The 20,438-nt window shown below is 41.9% G+C and overlaps 1 protein-coding gene across 17 annotated transcripts in view; it reads left to right on the forward strand.

The window, feature by feature from the left end:
- The window catches only part of tns1b (tensin 1b), a 213,304-nt gene that overhangs the window by 175,738 nt on the left and 17,128 nt on the right, over positions 1-20,438 (forward strand). For 13 of the 17 annotated variants that reach the window (XM_051958597.1, XM_051958608.1, XM_051958602.1 and 10 more), the window contains 3 exons: positions 12,390-13,898; positions 18,160-18,353; positions 18,451-18,589. In XM_051958597.1, coding sequence (XP_051814557.1) covers positions 12,390-13,898; positions 18,160-18,353; positions 18,451-18,589 — 1,842 coding nt within the window. The remainder of the gene's footprint in view (positions 1-12,389; positions 13,899-18,159; positions 18,354-18,450; positions 18,590-20,438) is intronic. The other 4 variants (XM_051958607.1, XM_051958609.1, XM_051958598.1 and 1 more) reach the window with 2 other exon arrangements.

Here is a 20,438-nt window from a genome sequence, read left to right on the forward strand (position 1 = left end):
ATAAAAAGAGCGTTTCCAGTGTTCCAATACAATTTTTGGGGATATTTTGATCCAACCTTCAACCCATTTAGTCTCAAACTGCCATTTCACTTTCTCTCTCTCCAATTTCTAAGAGACCTTTTTTCCCCCTCTCTTTCTGTCCTCTGAGGAGTCGGAGGAGTTAAAGGCAGACTCCTCCACTCGACTGTGAAGCTCTTTTGTGCACACATTCACAGGAGGAGGAGTGACAGAGAATGTCAGTGTGGGTTTGTGCATGCTGCTGCTCAGCACAGACAGACAGTTTCTAAGAGTTACATGGTGAATTTGAGCCCAGCAGTTCTTCGATTTCCCTTTGGCATAATGCAGCTGATGCCTTTTTTCTAGGTTTGGTAGCTGCTGAAGAGTTCAGCCGTGAGCCTATGTGCAGTGTGTTCTTTATATAACGTCGGAGAGAAAGGTTCAAATTCAGCAGCTGACATCTTTTACAACATGTGAGTAGCAAGCTTGGTACTGTAGAACCAGAAACTTGATTTTGTCTGCTTCTGGCAATGTATTGAATTACTTATTGACATCAAGTTGTCTATTGTCCAAACACTTGGCCACATTGTGGTATTTGTTAATATTTATTTTTGGGTTTAATCCTTTATCCTACAAAGTTGTCTGTTTTTGTTGACTCTACTCAAATGTATTGCAGCTTGTCTCCATTTATGTAGTTTAGTGAACATTCCTGCTTGGAAAAATGTCATTGTGTTTAACAAGTTAATTGCTGTGATCTTGGAATGTGGTGACATTGTGAGAAATAAGTCTACTAGTACAAGAAGGCAGACTGTCATGCATGCTTGAAGCAAACTCCCAGGTTAGACAAACATATTGGACATATAAAGCTAAAGAAAATATCAACCAAACTGTCTGTTTTAAAAATCCATCAAACTTTACAGTCTGGCTTCCTGGTTCATCTGTGGTCAGTTTCATAGCAGCAATGTTCCCAGATCTCAGCAAATACTTTACAATACGAATAATGTCCAAAACTGTGCAGAACTCATTGAACACTACATGAGTGCTGTGGTTTGTGTTTTGAACTTGAAGTTTTTGGAAACTGTAGCAGATGTGTAGAGACAAACTTTGTCCAGTGTCCTTGATTTGTCTGTGTTAGCATATTTTCTGATGCTATAAAGTTACTGTTTATCCAGGGTCCAGTAAGCATTTCCCTGTTGTTGTGTAGTTTCTCTCCAGGAAGTTAACACTTCCTTCTTAATCTCATGCACATTAGTTAAGGGGACATACATCTGTGCTCTGGCCTCGCCACCCTTGACTTTTCCAACGGAAGTTATGAGTTGACTATTCTTGTCCTGCTGGGCACAGATGATTTGCCGCGAAATTCTTATAGCAAGAGAGAGGTGTTTAAATGAGTCATGTCCTATTAAGTCTGTGTTTTGATCCACAGACAGAGGCAGGGTGGGATAAGGGAAGTTATATAATCCTGGTGGAGATACAAGTTGATGTAACAGAATGATATCACTGCTGAGACTATGTTTGGGTCTATAAGGATGACTGAGATTCAAATGGTGCATTGGCCAGGTGAGCAATAAATTACCACAGATAGTGAAATATAGCCTTTTCTAATTCAAAATGAATGCAGTGTTTTAAACATTTGGAGGATAAATCAGAGAATAGAACTACTAGTTCCAGTCACATCCAGTCTCTTTAATGTTCAAGAAATCTGTAAAGATTTAAACCCCCCCACTGACTCAGATGCTACCATGACATGTCTTGTCTTTTTGTAATTGAATTTAATTATGCTCAAATTGTAATATAAATCTGATTTTTAGAATTAATCTGGTGGTAAAATCTCCTTCTGATTGATCCCATCAATCATTAGGTAGGTGATTGGGGTCAACTGCATAGTAGAACCCTCAATCAGGAGTCAGCATCGTGTCCAGCAGGGTTGGGTATTTGGTCACAATGTGACCCAGACTACTAGTGGAGTGGATTCTCTATCAATCTGCTCTTCAGATGTTGCTATTGTAGCCAGATGGTTCCAGATGTGCTGCTCCATTATTAAATGAAAATAAGACTAACAACTACATGGCTGTGTCCGAAATCGCATACTAACGTACTACATACTACATTCTCAATGAGTATATACTGTATACTACGTACTGTAAGTATGATTAGAATGCCGACCGTTCACACTGTAGTATACTACTCCGTTTCTCATAATGCATTTCAAACCTCCGACGACAAAAATCGGAAGTACGGCTATCAAATATCTCGGCTGAATGCCGGCTTCAGGTCGATTTTACGCTAACAAACAGTCGCATATTTAATGTGGCAATTTCAAGCCGGTACTCCTCATGCAGTTATTAGCCAGATTATGCGAATCGTTTCAATTGTAGCTGCAGGCTACTGGAGGTAGCTGCTACTTGTTCTGTATGCAAAGTGAGCTGCTGCAACTAGCTGCTAGCATTCAGTAGCACGTTGTGAGGCGTCTGACAAATTTAAAACGTTGGTCAGAAAACGCCTATTTCTCAAATCTGTGGGGTGATTAGGATGACTACTTAACCACATAAAATAAAATAAAAATCGCCCCGGTCCGACCACATATCCCGCGGAGGCTTGCATTTCGGTGGGTAGCTCGCAAAGCATTATGGGGCAGTTGAGTATGACTAGTGTGGTCACCGCGCATACTTAAAAATTTTCCGGATATAGTATACATCCGGGTATTTCTCACGTACTCAGTCTTTTCATACTATCTAATGTGAACGCACTACATACTTATTTTGACGTCACATTTAGTATGAGTAGTACGTTAGTATGTGATTTCGGACACAGCCCATGTCTTTGTGAATTAATTTGAATGTGAATGGCTCTGGACAGCAGCTGTTCACTTCTTCTGATACCAGCTGGTCTGAATGTTATTGTATCCAGTATCCAAAGCTGTTTAAATCAATCCACTGGACTTTAAGAAAGTTCCTTGAAGACGTTTCACCTCTCATCCAAGAGGGTTCTTCAGTCTTCAGAACTTCTTCAGTCTTCAGAGCTGAAGAAGCCTCTTGGATGAGAGGTGAAACGTCTTCAAGGAACTTTCTTAAAGTCCAGTGGATTGATTTAAACAGCTTTGGATAACCATGACCTTGATGAATGAGAACTTACACAGACATTGTATCCAGAACTTCTCAGCCACTCTGACAACCTTCCCCTGATGCGGAAAGCCAACTTCCTCCATAAGAATGCGATCTCGCTGAAACACAGACATTGTCTGGGTATGGCGTTTCTCCAAGAAGATGCAGAGGTGAAATGTCTGGCCCTTTGTGTTGGCAACAGGCGTCCATGCTATCAATTCCTGAGTCTGGTCTGAGGCTTTGGGCGGATTAGGCTGCTTTGACTCCAAACTTTGCACAGCTCCAATTGCATAACAGCCAAGACAGAAAAATAAAGGCCTTCCAGTTAAGACTGCGTTGGACACAAAGAGAGAACAAGTGCCTTGTGTTGTGGAGTGTCCTCATTTGGACCCTGGTTACAGAGGCACAGGGAGAGGGATTTCCGCTAGGAAAGATAAAGAATATTAGGCTCTGGATATAACTTAGCACACTCAGCTATGATGTCTGCACTGGACTTGCAAACTGAATTTCACACCCGGAAAATCTGAGTATACTCCAGTTTTTGTACTGCAGTGTGAGTACTATAGAAATCTTTGCAAGGCATGGCCAATCCAGAGAGAATAAGTACTGGTTATCTGCTGTCCCTGATGTGTGGGAATAAATGAGTGGTCTGTTACCTCCTTTAGATACAGCTTCACTCCAGCTGTTAGCCAGACACGCAAACTTTTTCTCTCCCCCTTTTTCAGCCATCTTTACACAGCTGATCTGGCTAAAAGTACCATTGACGAGCCAAGACCTAATTAATCATGATCACTTTCCACAAGCTCTTCTCACAAGACTCTCTTTTTACCCATATTTTATGCAGTGTTAATGTCTTTGTGCTGTAGAAGGAGAACACACAAAAAAAACCTTCATCGTAGTCTACAGCTGTTTTTCCTTGTGAATAATATTATATGAGGGAATTTCAAAGCCCTATGGTTAGTTCAGTTGAAAAGCTTGAATCTAGAGACAGTAGACAGCAGATGACTCCCTTCATTTCTCAGCAAATGCTAAATGTTAATGCAAAACCTTTCTCACAGGTGTTATATGTGGCTTTGATTTGGCTCTTAGCCATCTTGCGATACATTAGTCTTTCCAACTCTTTGAGTCAACTTAAAGTGGGGAGGACAACATGAGCAGACCATGAGTTGCCCTTTCTTTATGGGGTACCGCTGTCTTATTTATTGCTACTGGCCCAGAGAATCCTTCTGTATGGGTCACTAAACTTACTGAATAGACCCCTTCAGAGCCAAGAGGTGGAAAAACACAGGAGATGAACTTTATAAGGAGAAATGGACTATGGTTTGTACATGAAGTCAGACACTTTCATATTGGTTCCACTGGGAATACTTGCCTCACCCCTCTTGTTATTATCTTACTTCTAAAGAGAACTCTATTTGTGCACTCATGTTTCCAAGTCTTTGTCATAACAAGGTATTCTTCACTTCACAAGAAACCGTACAGCAAAAATCAACATAATCAACCTATTACACTATAATACATCCAGGAACTTTCATTTTCCGAAGCTGAGCACCATCATTAGTTTAGGTTTCCCTTGGGATGGATAGTGGCACAATCACTACCCAGATTCAGTCCCTGATAGTGGTGCCTCTGGTTTATTTATCTGTTCCTACCAACACAAAGCCAGACAGGGAGGGAACTGGTGAGCGTTCATGCCCTTGTCACTGCTCTAAAGACTTTTACTGGTTGTTCAGAGCACTTGCATGGGTGGGAGTAGGATGTGAATAGAGATAGAAATAAGCTCTCTCTTGCTGTCTTGGCCGGCGCAAACACACAGTGACACAAAGTATAGGCCACAAAAGAGTATTTAGATGGCAATTAGATGGACTAAAGTAAATGGGAATATTTTGAGAAAGCAGGAAAGTGATGAAGCAATCCTTGAACTGCACATTCTTTGCTGACAAATTTGGACTGGTAGTCCCTCTTTACCTCTGTTTCTTGGTGAGTAGCATAATATAGAAACACCACTTAATAAAGGCCAGAGAATCTCTTCTTCCTTAGGATGGTGCAATGAAGTTTTTTATTTATTTATTTATTTAGGTGATGTGTCCTCTCTCTATCTTTCATGCACATCGTGAAAACCTATTGATGCAGCTCTTATTGATTTTGGTTAAAACAAAGGCTGACGAAAGTTACTTTGAGGAGGGTCTGCATAAACTATCAAGGCTTCAGGCAAAGTGACATGCTTCTGGCTTTGTAGTCTTTCCAAATCATAGCTAGTAAGAGTTTGACCATCAAAGCTTCTCTTCACCTCTAGAATAAGATAGCTACAGCCAGCTCATCAGACACTCTCCTCATTTGGCCCTTATAATTTTTCCCTTTGCAGCCCTGCTGCTAACGACGGCTGATGATTTTTCCTGAGGCACACAGTGAAACATAATGCTTTGCGTGGATGAACTGTCTGGCTGATTTATAGCGCATCGTGTGTGTTGGTTATGACTGTGCTTTTGTGTTGTTTTTAGTATTATTGCTATGTATAGTTGCAGTGTAAAATCAATAGCAGATACATGTTACTTGCCACAGGGTTACTAGTTATGAGTAGTTGCAGTTTGAATACCTGGATACACTTGGATATGATGGATATTATTTGACTCTATTTTGTGTTTATCTTTCAAGCATATTTTCAGAATACAGTTAATGTTTCCTATAGTCAGGGCGGTGTTGGCCAGTTTGAAGTGATCAGCAGTAATCAATATCCTTTCCCTGCTTGTTCCACCTTCCATTACCTTGTCCTTTGTTTCTCCAATCCCAAAGAGTGGGCACTCACACGCATTGATTCACAGCAATCTTTGATGTATATTTAATGAGCTGCAGGGCCAGTGTTCATTAAGCTTGAACGAGTTCCTGTACTCACATTTGACGAAGCATTTTGGGACTATGAGTTTGGCATTAGCTAAACTGTACTTAAACATGCATTACTGTACCTTCGTGCACCAAGTAGTTTCACAAGGAAGCCGCTAAAATGGCAAGTGTTATGTTGCTTTACTTCAGGTAGGCTTCGTTAGCTCTTTGCTGACTTTTTTTTTTACATCAGTCTTCTTCAGTGAAATTAATCCAGTTCAGAACTTGCAGCAACCTCTTATGTAGATCATTTACGAGGCCAGAGTATTACTTAAATAGTTGTCCTTGAGCCCTGACATATTGCACGGGCATGCATTGTTGCCAAATCAATACTTAAACTATTAACTTTTACCAAGTATGGCACAGGCTATACTTACATACTGTTACACCAGCAAGTACAGCTACTGAGACTCTTCATTCTCTTGAGCTTCTTAAATGTAAATACACTTAGAACTTTATTCTTGTCTGGCTATTAGTGTTTGTAGCACCGTGTCCTCAGGGGACCTTCTCAGAAAGTGTTTCATCACTGCTTTAAATTAATGCCACACTTGGGAGTAGAAGACACAGACCCCCTGACTGTTTTAGAATGCAGTACACACATGCACACGCACATACACCTACTTTCAAGAGCAACATATGTGTGCGTTTGAACATGTAAGCTACAGAGGAAACATGCTATTTCCGCTGTAAAAGGGGATCTAGTGCCACAAAGGTCAGAGCTCAAAGTTTAAAGATGAAAAGGTCACGCAGTTGCACCATCTGGCCCACAGAACCTCAAAATATCTGGCAGCACCTTCTGTCTACAACAATAGGTGTTCGGCAGAGTTAGCATTTTTTGCATTGTTCATATTGCAATAACTTTATTTGGAGCAGATATTTTGAATGCCTCATGCTGTATCTGCTGATCAAGATGTTTTTTTTTTTTTTTGTGGTATGCTATTTTTTCCATATAATAGCTGAGTTTGTCTGTCCAGAATTACATTTACAGGTATCAACAATCTTTTTGAATTGTTTTCAAGATACTGAAAACATCAGTCTGAGTAATAAGACAACAGATATATCTGTAGGTCTGTTAGAACCATGTAATAGTTGCAGATGTCTCAAGCATCATTATGACTCTCTAAATTGTTGTGCATAACGCTGTATGCTGCTTAGGAACCCCACACATAGAAATCTAAAAAGTGATGGGTTTGGTTGTAGGAAAGATGACAGCATGAAGATCTGCAATGACAGCGGTGATGAGGAAGAATGACACTATCTGAAATGTTCTATTTGAATTGGAAGAATTAATTACACATACACTACTGTTCAAAGGTTTGAGGTCACTTAATGTCCTTATTTTTGAAAAAAGGGCCTTTTTTTTTTACAATGAAGATAACCTGAAATTAATCAGAAATACAGCCTAGACATTGTTAATGTGGTAAATACCTATTCTAGCTGTAAACGGATGATATTTAATGGAATATCTACATAGCAACATTTCCAGCAACCATCGCTCCTTTGCAGTGGCGGCTGGTGGTGAAATTTGTTGGGTGGGCTAACAAATGCATAATACCGATTAAATGGTTAACACAGCTGCAAAAGCAACATCACCTATGATACACACAGTTACATCAATTACAGGTACATTATACTTTTTTAGTGCTCTACATCAACACTCTCTCTCACTCACACACACACACACACACACACACACACCACTACAAAACGTGTTCCAACTGCAACCACTGCCCACAGATAGCCTGCTGCAACTGTCTTATTACAACTGTTTGGCGACATGTAGTGCAAAACACGCCTTCAGTACAACAGATGACCTCAGCAAAAACAAGGTGTCACAGTCCTTTAACAGTTCAACATGGGCCTACCTTATTTGAAAAGAAGCTCACATCGACGACGGTGTGAGCCCAGTCTCCTCTAAAGACATTGAGGAAAATGGACATGAAAGCAAATAATCCACCTCGTTCATGCTAACGCCCGCCATAGCTTAACCTTTTCTCGCTGCGTCAAAGGCCTGTGGGCTGCCTGAAGTTAGCCCAAATGATCAGTAAATCACGGGGGCAGGACATGACACCTGTCAATCACTTACAAGAATGAAATGAATGAAAGTGGACTGTATCTGCCGGGGCTGTAAAAAATAAGCCCGTTTAGAGATATTCAATGTTTTTCTTTTGACTGATTGGTGCTGTTGCTACCTTTGTTTTCACCTAAACTTAAAAACAATCTGTTGTAAGTTATTTGAAAAATAATTTTCTCATCTTTTTTGTGTTGGCCTGGGAGGGCTTAGCCCTGTTAGCCCATTTATACCAGCCGTCCCTGCTCCTTTGTTTTAATGCTACATTGTGTTAGCTAATGGTGTTGAAAGGCTAATTGATGATTAGAAAACCTTTGTGTAATTATGTTAGCACTTGAATAAAAATGTGAATTTTCATGAAAAACATGAAATTGTCTGGGTGACCCCAAACCTTTGAACAGTAGTGTGTTTGCAGCACATATCCAGTTTCGCTATTAAAGATTAAAACAGCTTGGCGTACTCTTGATAGTTTTAATGTTGTTTATCAGCTTTTTCTGTTTAAAGCACTTTGTTACAAGTATTTTTTTGTCCCCTTCTAATGAATATGATGTAGCGACGCGACCAATTGGTCATTCCAGACTGGTCACACATGGTTCACTCTCTGCTGCTGTTGTATAATTAGTTAGGTCTATGAGGTCAGAATTGCAGACATTCTCCTCTGAGTAATGTGCTTGGGATCACAGAGCAAGTATTTACCTCCTAGGGAGCATGTAAAAACACACCTACATGGACACACACAGTGTAGAATATCACACATGCACATGTCCTTTCTTATCACACGAAGGAACGCTGTCTAAGGTTATTTGTGGACGCTTATGTGGATTCATTTCAGCCAAATGAAAACAGCAGCAGACGTAGCACCACACAGAAGCAGCCTCAACATAAATAGTCTGTCTGCCCTAAAAACAGTCTCACAAGTGTAAAGTGACAGATTAGATTTCCTGTAGTACAAATGGAGATTCTGCCGATCAGTCGCATCGTCTCTGAGGTGAAGACATGAGCTAGTTAAAGAGCGCTGACTACACTGGACTTTTATTTGATGTGACACCATAGCACAGCTGGAACCTTCAGTCATCATCATCACTGAAAGGATAGAGGCCAGAGGGAAGATATGGGAGGAGGAAGGAAGAAGAGGAAAAAGAGTTTGAGGAAAAAGCAGGGAACTTAGTGTGATCTATCAATCAAATGAGAGAAATCTGTGCCAGTATGAAATCTATAGCCATGTGACCTGCATTTATTTCCTTTAAAATCAGCATCTGAAATAAAAAAGTTTAGTGGAGTCTAAAGTCACATGTTTATCATCAGTCAGAATGAGGTGTGTGGTTGTTGTCAATTGTTGTGCATTGTGCTGTGGAATAGTGAAAGGACTGTCCTGCATGCTAATGTGTACAGATGGCTAGGTGATATGAACCACACAACAGACTGAAGACAGCTTTCAAATGGTGGGAAAACGGGCTGTGTTTTATTTGTTGCATGTATAAACCATCTTACAATCCCAACAAGCTGCGACTGCAAATCATCTACATTAGCATTTATAAATCATTTTCAGTGTATACTTGAAGAAAATAAGCCGTTTTTCTTTCTTCTTTAAACTCTTTACAAATCCGACCAGCAGTCACTCAGGGTAGTCTTCTATATTTTACTCACTAAGCCTTTCTGTTTTCTCCATTTGCCTGCAGCAGGGTGGAGTTTTCTCCCTACTTCCTAGCTTGGAGAAAGCTTGTTAAATGACTGTTGTTGGACGAGCTAGCTGTTTCCATTACATGAGTGTTTTTGACACCAGTGGACTAAAGGACGGGCATCTGTGTGTATGAATGTTTATTCTTTCATAGAAGTAACCCCTTCTAGCATAAATGGGTGAACACGTGGAATAATTACGGAAAAAGCGGTCATTTTAGTATAACATACTCATGACTCGTAGCAAGCTTTACATCAAGGAAGTAGGTGTGTGATAGAGTCAGACCTAAAGGGACTGATGTCATTCTTTCAAACTCTATACTGTGAAATTGAGTGGCCCTTTGCCCCCACCCATCACATACACCATCAAACAGGCTGTTGTGATAGACCTCCCACATACGCACACATAGCAGGGGCAGCCTTTAGACTAGTGCGAGCCACAGCACAGCAAGCAACAGCAGCAGCTCTCCGGCCAGACAGCAAGCTATTCAGGAGAGGGAGGAGGAGAAGGAAGAGTAGCCAAAACCAACTCCCCCAATTCCTGCTGTAATCCTTCATGTCCCACCCTGGGGGCTCCTCTGCAGGGTTTTCCCAGCTTAGTTTGGAACTGTACTATCGTCCACTGCTCACACAGGTAGGGGAGCCTCCTCCTGTGGAGGTGTTTCTGCTATTTCCTTTGACGAGGCTGTGACTTACATTGAGGTAGCTTGTAGAACTGTTGTAGTTCAGGCGGTGAGGATGTGAAAGCAGCTTTGTTGGGTGACTGATCATCCTAACTGTGGGAGTCACATTTGGCTTCAGGGCAGGTGATTATAAAGGTACTGAAATGGAGAAAGTGAGGAGGGCTTATCTTTCACGACTTATGTCTATGTTTATCGACATGACTGAGGCATTAAAGGGGTGTCTGTGTGTGTGTGTGTGTGTGTGTGTGTGTGTGTGTGTGTGTGTGTTCATGTCAGTGGGCTTGATACTCACTTGATACTTAAGCGGTTTTATGAGTGTAATGATGACTTGACTTGGAGCCTCCTGTATCACCAACTAACTTTTCAGGGTAGACAACACTGACTATATGAGTATTCACAAATCAAACTAAAAATAATCTTAACATTTGCATTGTGTTTATCCCACGTTGACTCAGGTAATTTTTAAAAACTATATTGAGTGTTGATCAGTCAGCGTGCTGACCAAACATGAAGTTTACAACAAAGATACTGTGTAAATGGCATGTAATACTGCAACATACCTTTATCAACCTAGATCCTTTAGAAACGACCGTTACCTCTTGTTCACTGCATGTGGTCCATCGGTGTACTTAAGTTAACTCACTAACAGATTAGTAGTAAAGATAAAGACATGCTGTCATTTTCTGTGACCAAGAGCCACCCAATTTGTTTCCACCAGCAGCCTGACAGTGCAGCGGCTACAGTGCGCCATTCCCTTGGCAAGTTGCCTCGGGCCAGCCAGGGGGACCTTGCAGTACCCAGCTTGTGTACGCCCACCAAGCTCCATTACAGAGCCCTGTATTCACTACAGCTGAGATGGAGATATCTATAAGTTACAGAGACACAGACAGCTTCTTTGTGCAGCTCCTTTCCCAGCTGTAGAATCTGATTTGGTCATCAGGACTTGTCTCATCATGGGTTATGAGGTTTCTTGGGAACTTTAATGAACAGTGGGAGGAGAATTGTCTAACAAGGTATTGTTTTTCTTTTTAGATTCCTGAAGTATATATAACAACACAAAGTGTTGCTAGCAGATGTGATGTTTAACACTGACATTACATTCTTGGAGAATGGACTCACGTTTTCATAGACATTGACCATATGAAAATATTAATTGACTGGGTAAGAGGACAAAGGTGCACGTTAGCTTGTGTGAATACACGTGTGTTTCAGACTTTTCAGTGCGACTCTGTATGTTTTGCTTTGCTTTGGGTTTCATAAGCCAGGAAAAGCCTCCAGGCCTTCCTTGCTCAGTGAGGTAGTTTTTCCAGTGATGACTAAATTCTTCTGATTGGGGCACCCTATTTCCTCCTCACTGGACTTGGTTGTGGCTGTGTGAGAATGTACAGTACAATATGTGCATGTGCATTTGTGTTCCTCTACAGTGCAGTATTCCATCTAAGCTTATGAGTGAACAACTTGGCAAATTGCATCATTGATGTCCATTAATCCATTCCAACAGCTTATTCTGTTCACAGTTGTGGGGATCATAAGCAAATAAAATCAACAACAGATTTGCCTGCTGATATGCCAGCATTTCTCAGGTGGCACCGATTAATGCAACTGGCTTAAGAAAGTGTAAGGCAGGCTCCTGTGACTTCATCGTTTTTTCCACAGTGCATGCCACAGACCCTGCTCATTTCCTGAAGCTGGTAGAATAAGTGGAAATGAGCCAGTGTTTAATTTAACTGCAGCTGCCTTGGCTATGCCCATACTTCTCTCTCTGATAATTCCTCACACTCCCTAATGTCTTGATGAATCACATGTGCTTATATTTAGAAGATTGCTCATTTGTCTCTGAAATGGCCAAGTAATGGTGGCTCTAAAAATACTTGGGCAATTGAAAGTTAAAGGACTGTGGGAAACTGAGGGATTGTTGATTGTCCTATTTGGTTTAATCTGATTGTAATGAGACATTGTCATCCTTTTTTGTTTTAGAAGTCATCCATACCCAGGGGCCCTTGGACGGCAGCCTTTACGCCAAAGTTCGCAAAAAGGATTCTGTTGACGGAACAGTCACATCAAACGGCCTTCCGCCCACTGCTGTCGAACACGCTCTACCTGCAGTTGACCATGCCTTGTCAGTGAGCAGCGACTCAGGAAATTCTACTGCCTCCATCAAAACTGATCGAACTGATGAAGCGACAACAGCTCCTCAGGCTTCCACGGTGAGCCAAACACACATTCCTGTGGGGGAGGAGTTACCCTCAGTCCATCACCACGCCCCACCTGCCCAACAACCCATCAGTCCCCAAGAGAAAAAGGAGCTAGAGCAGCTGCTGAGTGGCTTGGAGGGGCCCATGCACCGACAGGCCTACCTTTCCACCCCAACATCTGCTGTTGGAGGGATGCTTCACCTTGTGCCTGCGCAGGTCCATGTTAATGGGCACAGTGCCATTGACCGAGAAACTGACATTTTAGATGATGAGCTGCCTACAAGTCAAGAGGGCAACAGTGTGGACAGTCTTGGGACATTCTCCTCCACAGATGGTCGTGCTACACCGGCGGATCTTTACTACCAGTCTGAGTCACACATCAATGGCCAGGACCATGTGCCATATCTGGAGCGCAGTGTCCCAGAAAAGCCGCTGGAAACCATCCAACCACACTTTGGCATATCTGACAAACCTGTCACTTTGATCCAAAGTGATTTAATCCCATCCTCGGGTAATTGCATGGCAACCCAGAATGGCAGTCTGTACCGCTCTCAGTCGTTTGGTGCAGAGCCAAAGTCTATGCCACCAGCCCCCACCCGCACCACTAGTAGCAGAGATGCTGTCCAGCGTGGTCTCAATGTCTGGCAGCGATTCGGTGTACCTGAGGAGCCGGTAACTGAAGGCCTAACATTCAGTCCACCACCTGCTGTAGCAGTGTTGCCCAGTCACCACAGCCTGCCACAGTTCCCTCATCGCCACAGCGCCTCCCAGCAAGAGATTGAGCAATCTATTGAAACCCTCAATCTCCTCATGTTGGACCTGGAACCAGGTCGTTCGGTTGTGACAAAATCCCAAAGTGCTCCATTACAGGACAACAGTGTTGTGGTGACCACCCAGCCATCCTTTTCCCAGAGCCAAACCAGACCCTCCTACCAGGCTGATGCTGCCATTCATACCCACTTTTCTGGACCAGTGTCAAACCTGTCCAGTCACTTGACACCATCCCAGATGTCACCGGGAAAGCCTAGTACACCAGAGCCTGTACCTGTCCATGGATCTCTGAATTACAGTTCTGAAACAGCTGGAACCAGCACTCCCTTACAAGCGTCCCCTGCTGTAAGTGGCCATCTTCAGCTCAAGTCCATTAACAACTACCCACCTGCCACACAGCCGGCAGAGGCCTCTGAGTACCAGAGAAGCCCTACTGCTGCCTCAGCATCACAGCAGCCAAGAGACAGTGAGCCAGATGAAGTGTTCAACGTTGAAGGTCTGGTGGCCCAAAGAGTTGCTGGTAAGACCGAGCATTAATTTATTTCATGCTGACACTAGCCTCCATTTGTGATTTTAGCGCTCTGTCCAAATCTTAGGAGGATATGATCTTATCATTTTTTTCTGATTCTAAGGATACATAACAGGTTTAAATGTTCTGATGCCATTTTTAAGAATTGTTATAGGAACAATATGTGACTGAATCAGAGTGACATCCTGTAGAGGTAACAGATGTGACGACCCGACATTGTGACTTTGGTAAATGGTCTGCACTTATATAACACTTCTCTTCCTTACTGGTACTTAAAACATTTATGTTTCCCCTTCATCCACAACAAACATGGCAGAGCTGCCATGCAAGGTGCTTGCCTGCTGAGAGAAGCAGGGGATTAAACCAGCAACCTTGCGTGGAAAACTCACTCTACCATTTGAGCCAATGGTAGAGTGTGGTTTCTTCTGTTTTATTTACAGAAGAAACCACAATATTTAGTTTTATATACCATGATGAGACAAATAAAGGCACCATGTCATGTCAATTAGTTCATGAAGCTCCTGTACATTGTAAAGAGTTGACTACGATGTTACAGTCCTTTGTCTGCACAGAGCCAAATTTCTCTGAATTTTCACCATGAGACCATGAGTGGCAGCAAATATGGGACAGAACATGCAGTGAAGAGTGAACTCAGTTCCATCATTCGTACACTGTATACACATCTCTCTTGGAAAACACAGCTCTGCTCTTATCTTACTTCCTGAATGCCACCTCATCAGTCCCCATCATTCAGCCTCAAACAGGAAGAGTTCTCTCCAGTCGGGCAGGTTGACTGGCCTCAGATAAGTACATCAGACATCCTGCAGAGCAGCAAGAAATGGAACAAAGTCAACATAAAGCAGTGCACTCAGATAACAGACAGCAGTCAGAAGTTTTCTGAAATCAACACAATGCTTTTCTTCATTTTCCTGTCATTTAAATGTAGAATAACTGTCCACATCAAACAACTCTAAATAGTAGTTTAACACTATCACGAAGTGGAAATGCCATGAGTTCTATGTTCTATTGCCCTTTATTTCCCCTGACATAGAAATGCTTTTTTACATGACTGGTTTAGTAACCACAACAACATTGTTTAACTTATGGTTTTTATTGTGGGATTCACTCAGAGGTTGTTGTGGAAACTTCAGTAACAGGAATAAGCGTGCATTATGTGAACAGAAAATTTCAGTTGTCTTCTCCTGTTCTTGTCAGAGACCTCATTCTCTACCTGGCTGTTTTCCTTTTATTTCTATTGTCATCACCATTCTTCTTCCTTTCTTTCATCATTCATCTGTTTACCCAGAGTACTCGGCTCGTGTCCAAAGTGTCATCCCCAGCATGACCTCTTCTCAGTCTGAGCACCGCCGTTCTCACTCCCTCTCGGGTTGGTTCTTCCATCCTGTCTGAAGGAACACTTCAAGAAAAAAGGAGTAGTCCTTTTTTCAAGTGTTTCTTCAGCCCAAGTTCAAGTCTGTATCTGCTTTGCCTTTGAGTGCGGTGGGCTTTGGTTTGCATTTAATGATTTCTCGTTTCTTGTTTAATAATTGACTGCCCCATCTGCAGCTGCTCATTTTGCCTTTCTGTTTCACTTCCTCCCTTTCATACATTTTCTCTGTCATCATTGGGTTTGAGGAGCAGCGGCGTCATCATCAAACTAACCACTGAATCCTCTCTTCATACACACTCACCCTTTATTTCTGTTTGTTCTGAGTTACAGTTCTCCTCTTCAAGGTTAGGGAATTACCCCAAATGTGGCGCAGAAAAAAACCCAATTGGATAATGTTAAAGTTTCACAAGAACGAGACAGGGGAAGCACAAAGGAGGCTCTGTCCCTTGCCAGGAGAGTGCATGTCACAAGATCCGTTTTGCCAAACTTGGGGAACAATACAGAGGCCAGGATACACTGGCCTCATTCAAGGCGGCTTTTTTCACTCGCACCATTTTCAAGATTTACAAAAACAGACAAAAGATGGCAAATGAAAGAGAGACCATAGTCCTAGTTGGAAACCTTACTGAAGTACTGTGTGTCCGCTGAGAGTTAGTGACCACAATGCAAACGGGATTGTTCTGTGTGAAGGGGCCAGACTGGCCTCTTTACCACAGATAGCGAAATCTTTTCCAGTGATGCAACACTGCAACAAAGTTAAATGTTAGAGAAGATCTCAGATTGTAGAAGTGTGATGAAGTTCTAATGAGATCGCATCTGCAGCCTGCATGACATTTACAAAACCAAGAGTAGCATTCACACATATTTCATAGTGATGCTTTTATTTTACACATAAAAAGACATGTAAATTCTGTTATTGATTTGAACAGTCTTTGCCAGGAATGCAGTTCCCTCAGTCTTACCTTAAATGACCTCTCCCAGCTGCAGGTGTGCACATATGGAAACTGTGCTTTCTTTCCTTTTAAAAGTAAAGAAAAAAACAAACCCACAGGATCACCTATCAGGTTTATGTTTTTGGAATCGACGCCATGCTTATTCCACATGATAGCTGGAATTTAAACGGCTAAGAAATGGGAGAAAAGATGAAAAAAAGAAGTCAATCTTAGGGATTAGCAGACATCCCAGCTGGAAACCATTAGCCGTCACTAGGACAACAGCATAGTGTTTGACAGTGCTCTGCTGTAGAGCGGTGTATCGTGGGTACATCTGGTTCTCCGTTTTCAGGCCTGGTGTGATGGTGGGTGTTTCTGTTTTGGGGGTGTAGACTGCATGCTTTTTAAAGCTGTCAGAACCAAGACTTATTGGCCAACGCTAAGGTATTTGAAGCTGGAGATAAATCAAGTATCCTAACAGATGGCATGACTGGCACTTGTTTATCATTGATTCACTTCCATCATTTCAAAACACTGTATGAAATACTTCAATAAACTAATAACAGTAATAGAAAACAGAGACATTTGGAAGGTAATGTTGGTGTCTGGAGCAAACTTAGACACCTCAGATTTTTTGTTGTGTGGCAATGGCAGCTAACTTCATTCCTAACTTTAGATTTTCACAGCTGCTATCACTAACTTTTGTCCACAGATATTTGGCCAATTTTTTTTCCTCACTTCAGAGTGAAGCTGAGTGAAGGGGATAGCGGTATTTTTTACCGTTTCCACAACAGTAAGGCTCCTAGGGTGTGTCTCCACGTTCCTTTCCATCTACAGAGACATCTGCCAGCATTAAAATGACAAAAGCCTGATGTCACATTTTTAAAGTCACTGTTAGCTTATGTTTGTTTTTCTAGTTTCTCCGTGAGATCTTTACACCTGGATAAGTCATTTTCTAGGTGTGAAAGAGAAGATGTATAGAGAAATCTTCCTAAACACTTTCAAAATACACAATTAGGCAGCTCGAGGTCCAATAAACACATTCAACTGTTTTAGTGGCAGATTTTGAAACATCAAGAAAGAAACAGTCGAAATAGCCACAGGGTAAACTGCCTCAGCTCAAACACCACCACATAATTTATTATTCCTAGTCTTACCCTCTTGTTTCTTAAACCTATTGTGTTTTCACTTCTTTCTCCCGTTAACCTTCATCTTGTTCCAAAGTGCAAAGCAGCCAGTGATATTCTTTCGCGCTGGCTTTGTTGCTTTGGCAAGCGCTTCACGCTTTGCTACTGCAGCCTTCCAGTCAATACTATTGGATATTAGCTAAAAAAAAAAAAAACCTCTTAACTGCAATCCTGTTTGTTTTTTGCTGCTAGCTTTCTCTCCCTTTTACAGTTCAAACCAGATTAACGAAAATCAGCTTACTGAGTGCTTTGATGTTCAGCCAGAGCTGGCCACATGGACACATTAAACAACTATGTGTTTCAGAAAGTTTTGATTATTTGCGCAAGAGAACATTTTCTCCCAGAGAAAATAAAAAAGTTACACAGAAGAATAAAATATCACTTTATGCGGCTCATTTTCAAGGTTGAGTTTGTGTTTGGAATGGCTTTCTTAATGTATGAGTTTAATTTTTGTACAATTTTTGTGATTCAAGGGCTTCATTTTGATGACAGCTGAATCTTACATTAACCTTGTGAGTGTGCATGTTAAAATTGATAATTTAAGGACCCACAGCCTCCAGCAGATGCTTTGCCATATTTACTTGTTTGCTAACAGCACCCAGTGACCTGTGCAGTGAGCATTCACAGTCTGGCTGACAACAGTTAACATCTGGTGATGGATTTGCCAGAGTGAAACTCGATATTGAGCAGCAGTGGCCAGGCCTTGTTGAATTGTAACACTTGTCACTTTTATGCCATCTCAGGTGTCCAAGCCCGTGCAATGTCCTTGGATGAGCCTGCAACTCTTCCCCGCCGTCGCATCACCAGTGAGGGCCAGCAACAGAATGGTCCGGAGGACAATCTGTCTTCTGAAGTCCCAGTTCGCTCCCCCATTCGCTGTGTTTCTCCAGAGTTTGTCAACGCCATAGCGCTGAACCCTGGAGGACGACCCAAGGAGGTAGAAAACGGACATTATGGAACATGTTTTTATGCTTTCATGTCCACGATAACATCAGTTTGTGTTTGTTTTCTCATGTCATTGTCCCCCCTTCTAGAGGAACATGCACAGCTACCGAGAGGCCTTTGAGGAAATGGAAGGAGGTCTTATAGGTCCCACACCAACAGTTGGTGGTGAGGCGTTTCCCCAAACCCCTGCCTTCCCCATCTCGCCGCAAACCCCTTACTTCAACCTGTGTAAGTCCCCCCTCCGGCTGACTGAAGGCACTGTGGAGCTCAGACATATTTAGGACTTCAAATGATTTATATCCTAACTGAAGGTTGTGTTTAACAACAGAGAATTATGATCATCCATTAAAATCCATAGCCTCGTGCAAAATGGCAAGCTTATCCATAGAAGCAATTATTGAAGACTGACAAATTATTCCAGATGTTACAACCACATTTTTTTCTTTTTTAATGTTACCTGGCAAAGCCTGCCTCTTTAAGTAGCATTCAGGGGCCAGATCAAAGCGTGTACACAAAAGTCATGCGTACGCCATCTTCCACCCATAAACTAGTATCTATAAAGCAGTAATGTGCGGTGAGAATGTGTGCACTTCACACATACTTAAATCCAGGTACACACAATTTTCTAGAGCCAAATGCAGCTGAAATTATGAGATTAAATCTAAATCGTTTTTTTTTACCAGTTTCCCTCAGTGTGTTATTTTGTTGTATCTACGCAGCAATCTGTAAAACTTTCATCGAGGGCTAATTTACCAAATTAACTTTAAATAGCTGTTTATGAGTGATGAACATTATCATTTTTATTTACATTCTACAGTTGCAGGTAATTGTGCATAAAGACAGCTGTGAGAGTAGACAGGAGGCTTTTGCTCAGTTCGATAATAATGAGATTTATGAAACGTGTGGATTTATAAATCTGGTGAAAAGCAGGCATATGCATATTTCTGTCAGTTTTTACTGGTAAATGTACACATAGTTTTATGCATCTAGCTCCAGGTCTTTCTGGCACATTTACAAAGAAGTAGGTACAACTGTCTAGAGTACTTGGAAGCAGGTGATAGTACTTTATCTTTGCTGGATTAACTTGCATTTGCTCCTCAATGCAATTCTCATTTTAGTCATCAATTTACTAAGCAGGTTGTCAGCTTGTCTAATCATGTTTCAGTGGCACAAATGCAATCTAACTTGAAGCTTAAACAGGGAAAAAAAACTGAGGTGTAAAAGTTTACAGGTACTCTTAATGCATTTATCTGAATTAACAAGTTTTCTGTTTATGTCCTCCATTTGACACCACAACTGTTTTCAATAAACCCAGAAAACAGAAAAGATATAGACAAACCAATGTCCACAGTTGGGAACAAATGCACACACAGACGCACACACACCCATCTTCCCCACTTCACATCCCGTCCCCCCTCTCAAGATTAGAGTCATGCATTAGGTAACATGTTCTTTGCCAGCTCTACCAATTACCTCATCCAGTCGTCTTGCCTATCTCCCTCAGGGCACACCCATAAAAGTTAGTCATAAAAAAGCGCACTGTGTTTTTAACACCCGTTTCATGCCGTAACATCTTTCCTTTCTCTCCGAGTGGGAACACTGTGTACAGAGTCACACTCAGCTGAATGTTTCCAGTCACAAACAAGGCAACCTTAAATGAAATTAAAGAAAATTTTAGGTTTTAATGAAGCACAAAGTCTGTTTTCTCAGATGAGCACATAATGTAGTTAACTGGTGTTATCAGTTAACTGAAAACAGTTTTGCTATTCCTTGCAAAACTTGTTAAAGGTGCATGATTGGCTAATTGATCAGCTCACGTGACACCAGAACATTACACTGTCCTCTGAGTAGTGTGTCCACGTAGCCTGTCCCTCGCCCCCACACACACCGCCCATGAGTAAAGGTGGGGAGTCGAGGTTTCACGTACAAAGAATTGATTGGGATTCTTTGGTAAGTGGAGGATGCACGTCTCTCTACTGGGGTTCCACCGTTCCACAGCGTCAGTCATGTTGACCCCTACCCCCTTTTTCCTGCCCGAGTGACCCTTTCCCCATCACTTACCACAGTCCTGCACCGC

The sequence above is a fragment of the Acanthochromis polyacanthus genome, chromosome 14 (assembly GCF_021347895.1).
Source record: "Acanthochromis polyacanthus isolate Apoly-LR-REF ecotype Palm Island chromosome 14, KAUST_Apoly_ChrSc, whole genome shotgun sequence".
NCBI classification, from domain to species: Eukaryota; Metazoa; Chordata; class Actinopteri; family Pomacentridae; genus Acanthochromis; species Acanthochromis polyacanthus.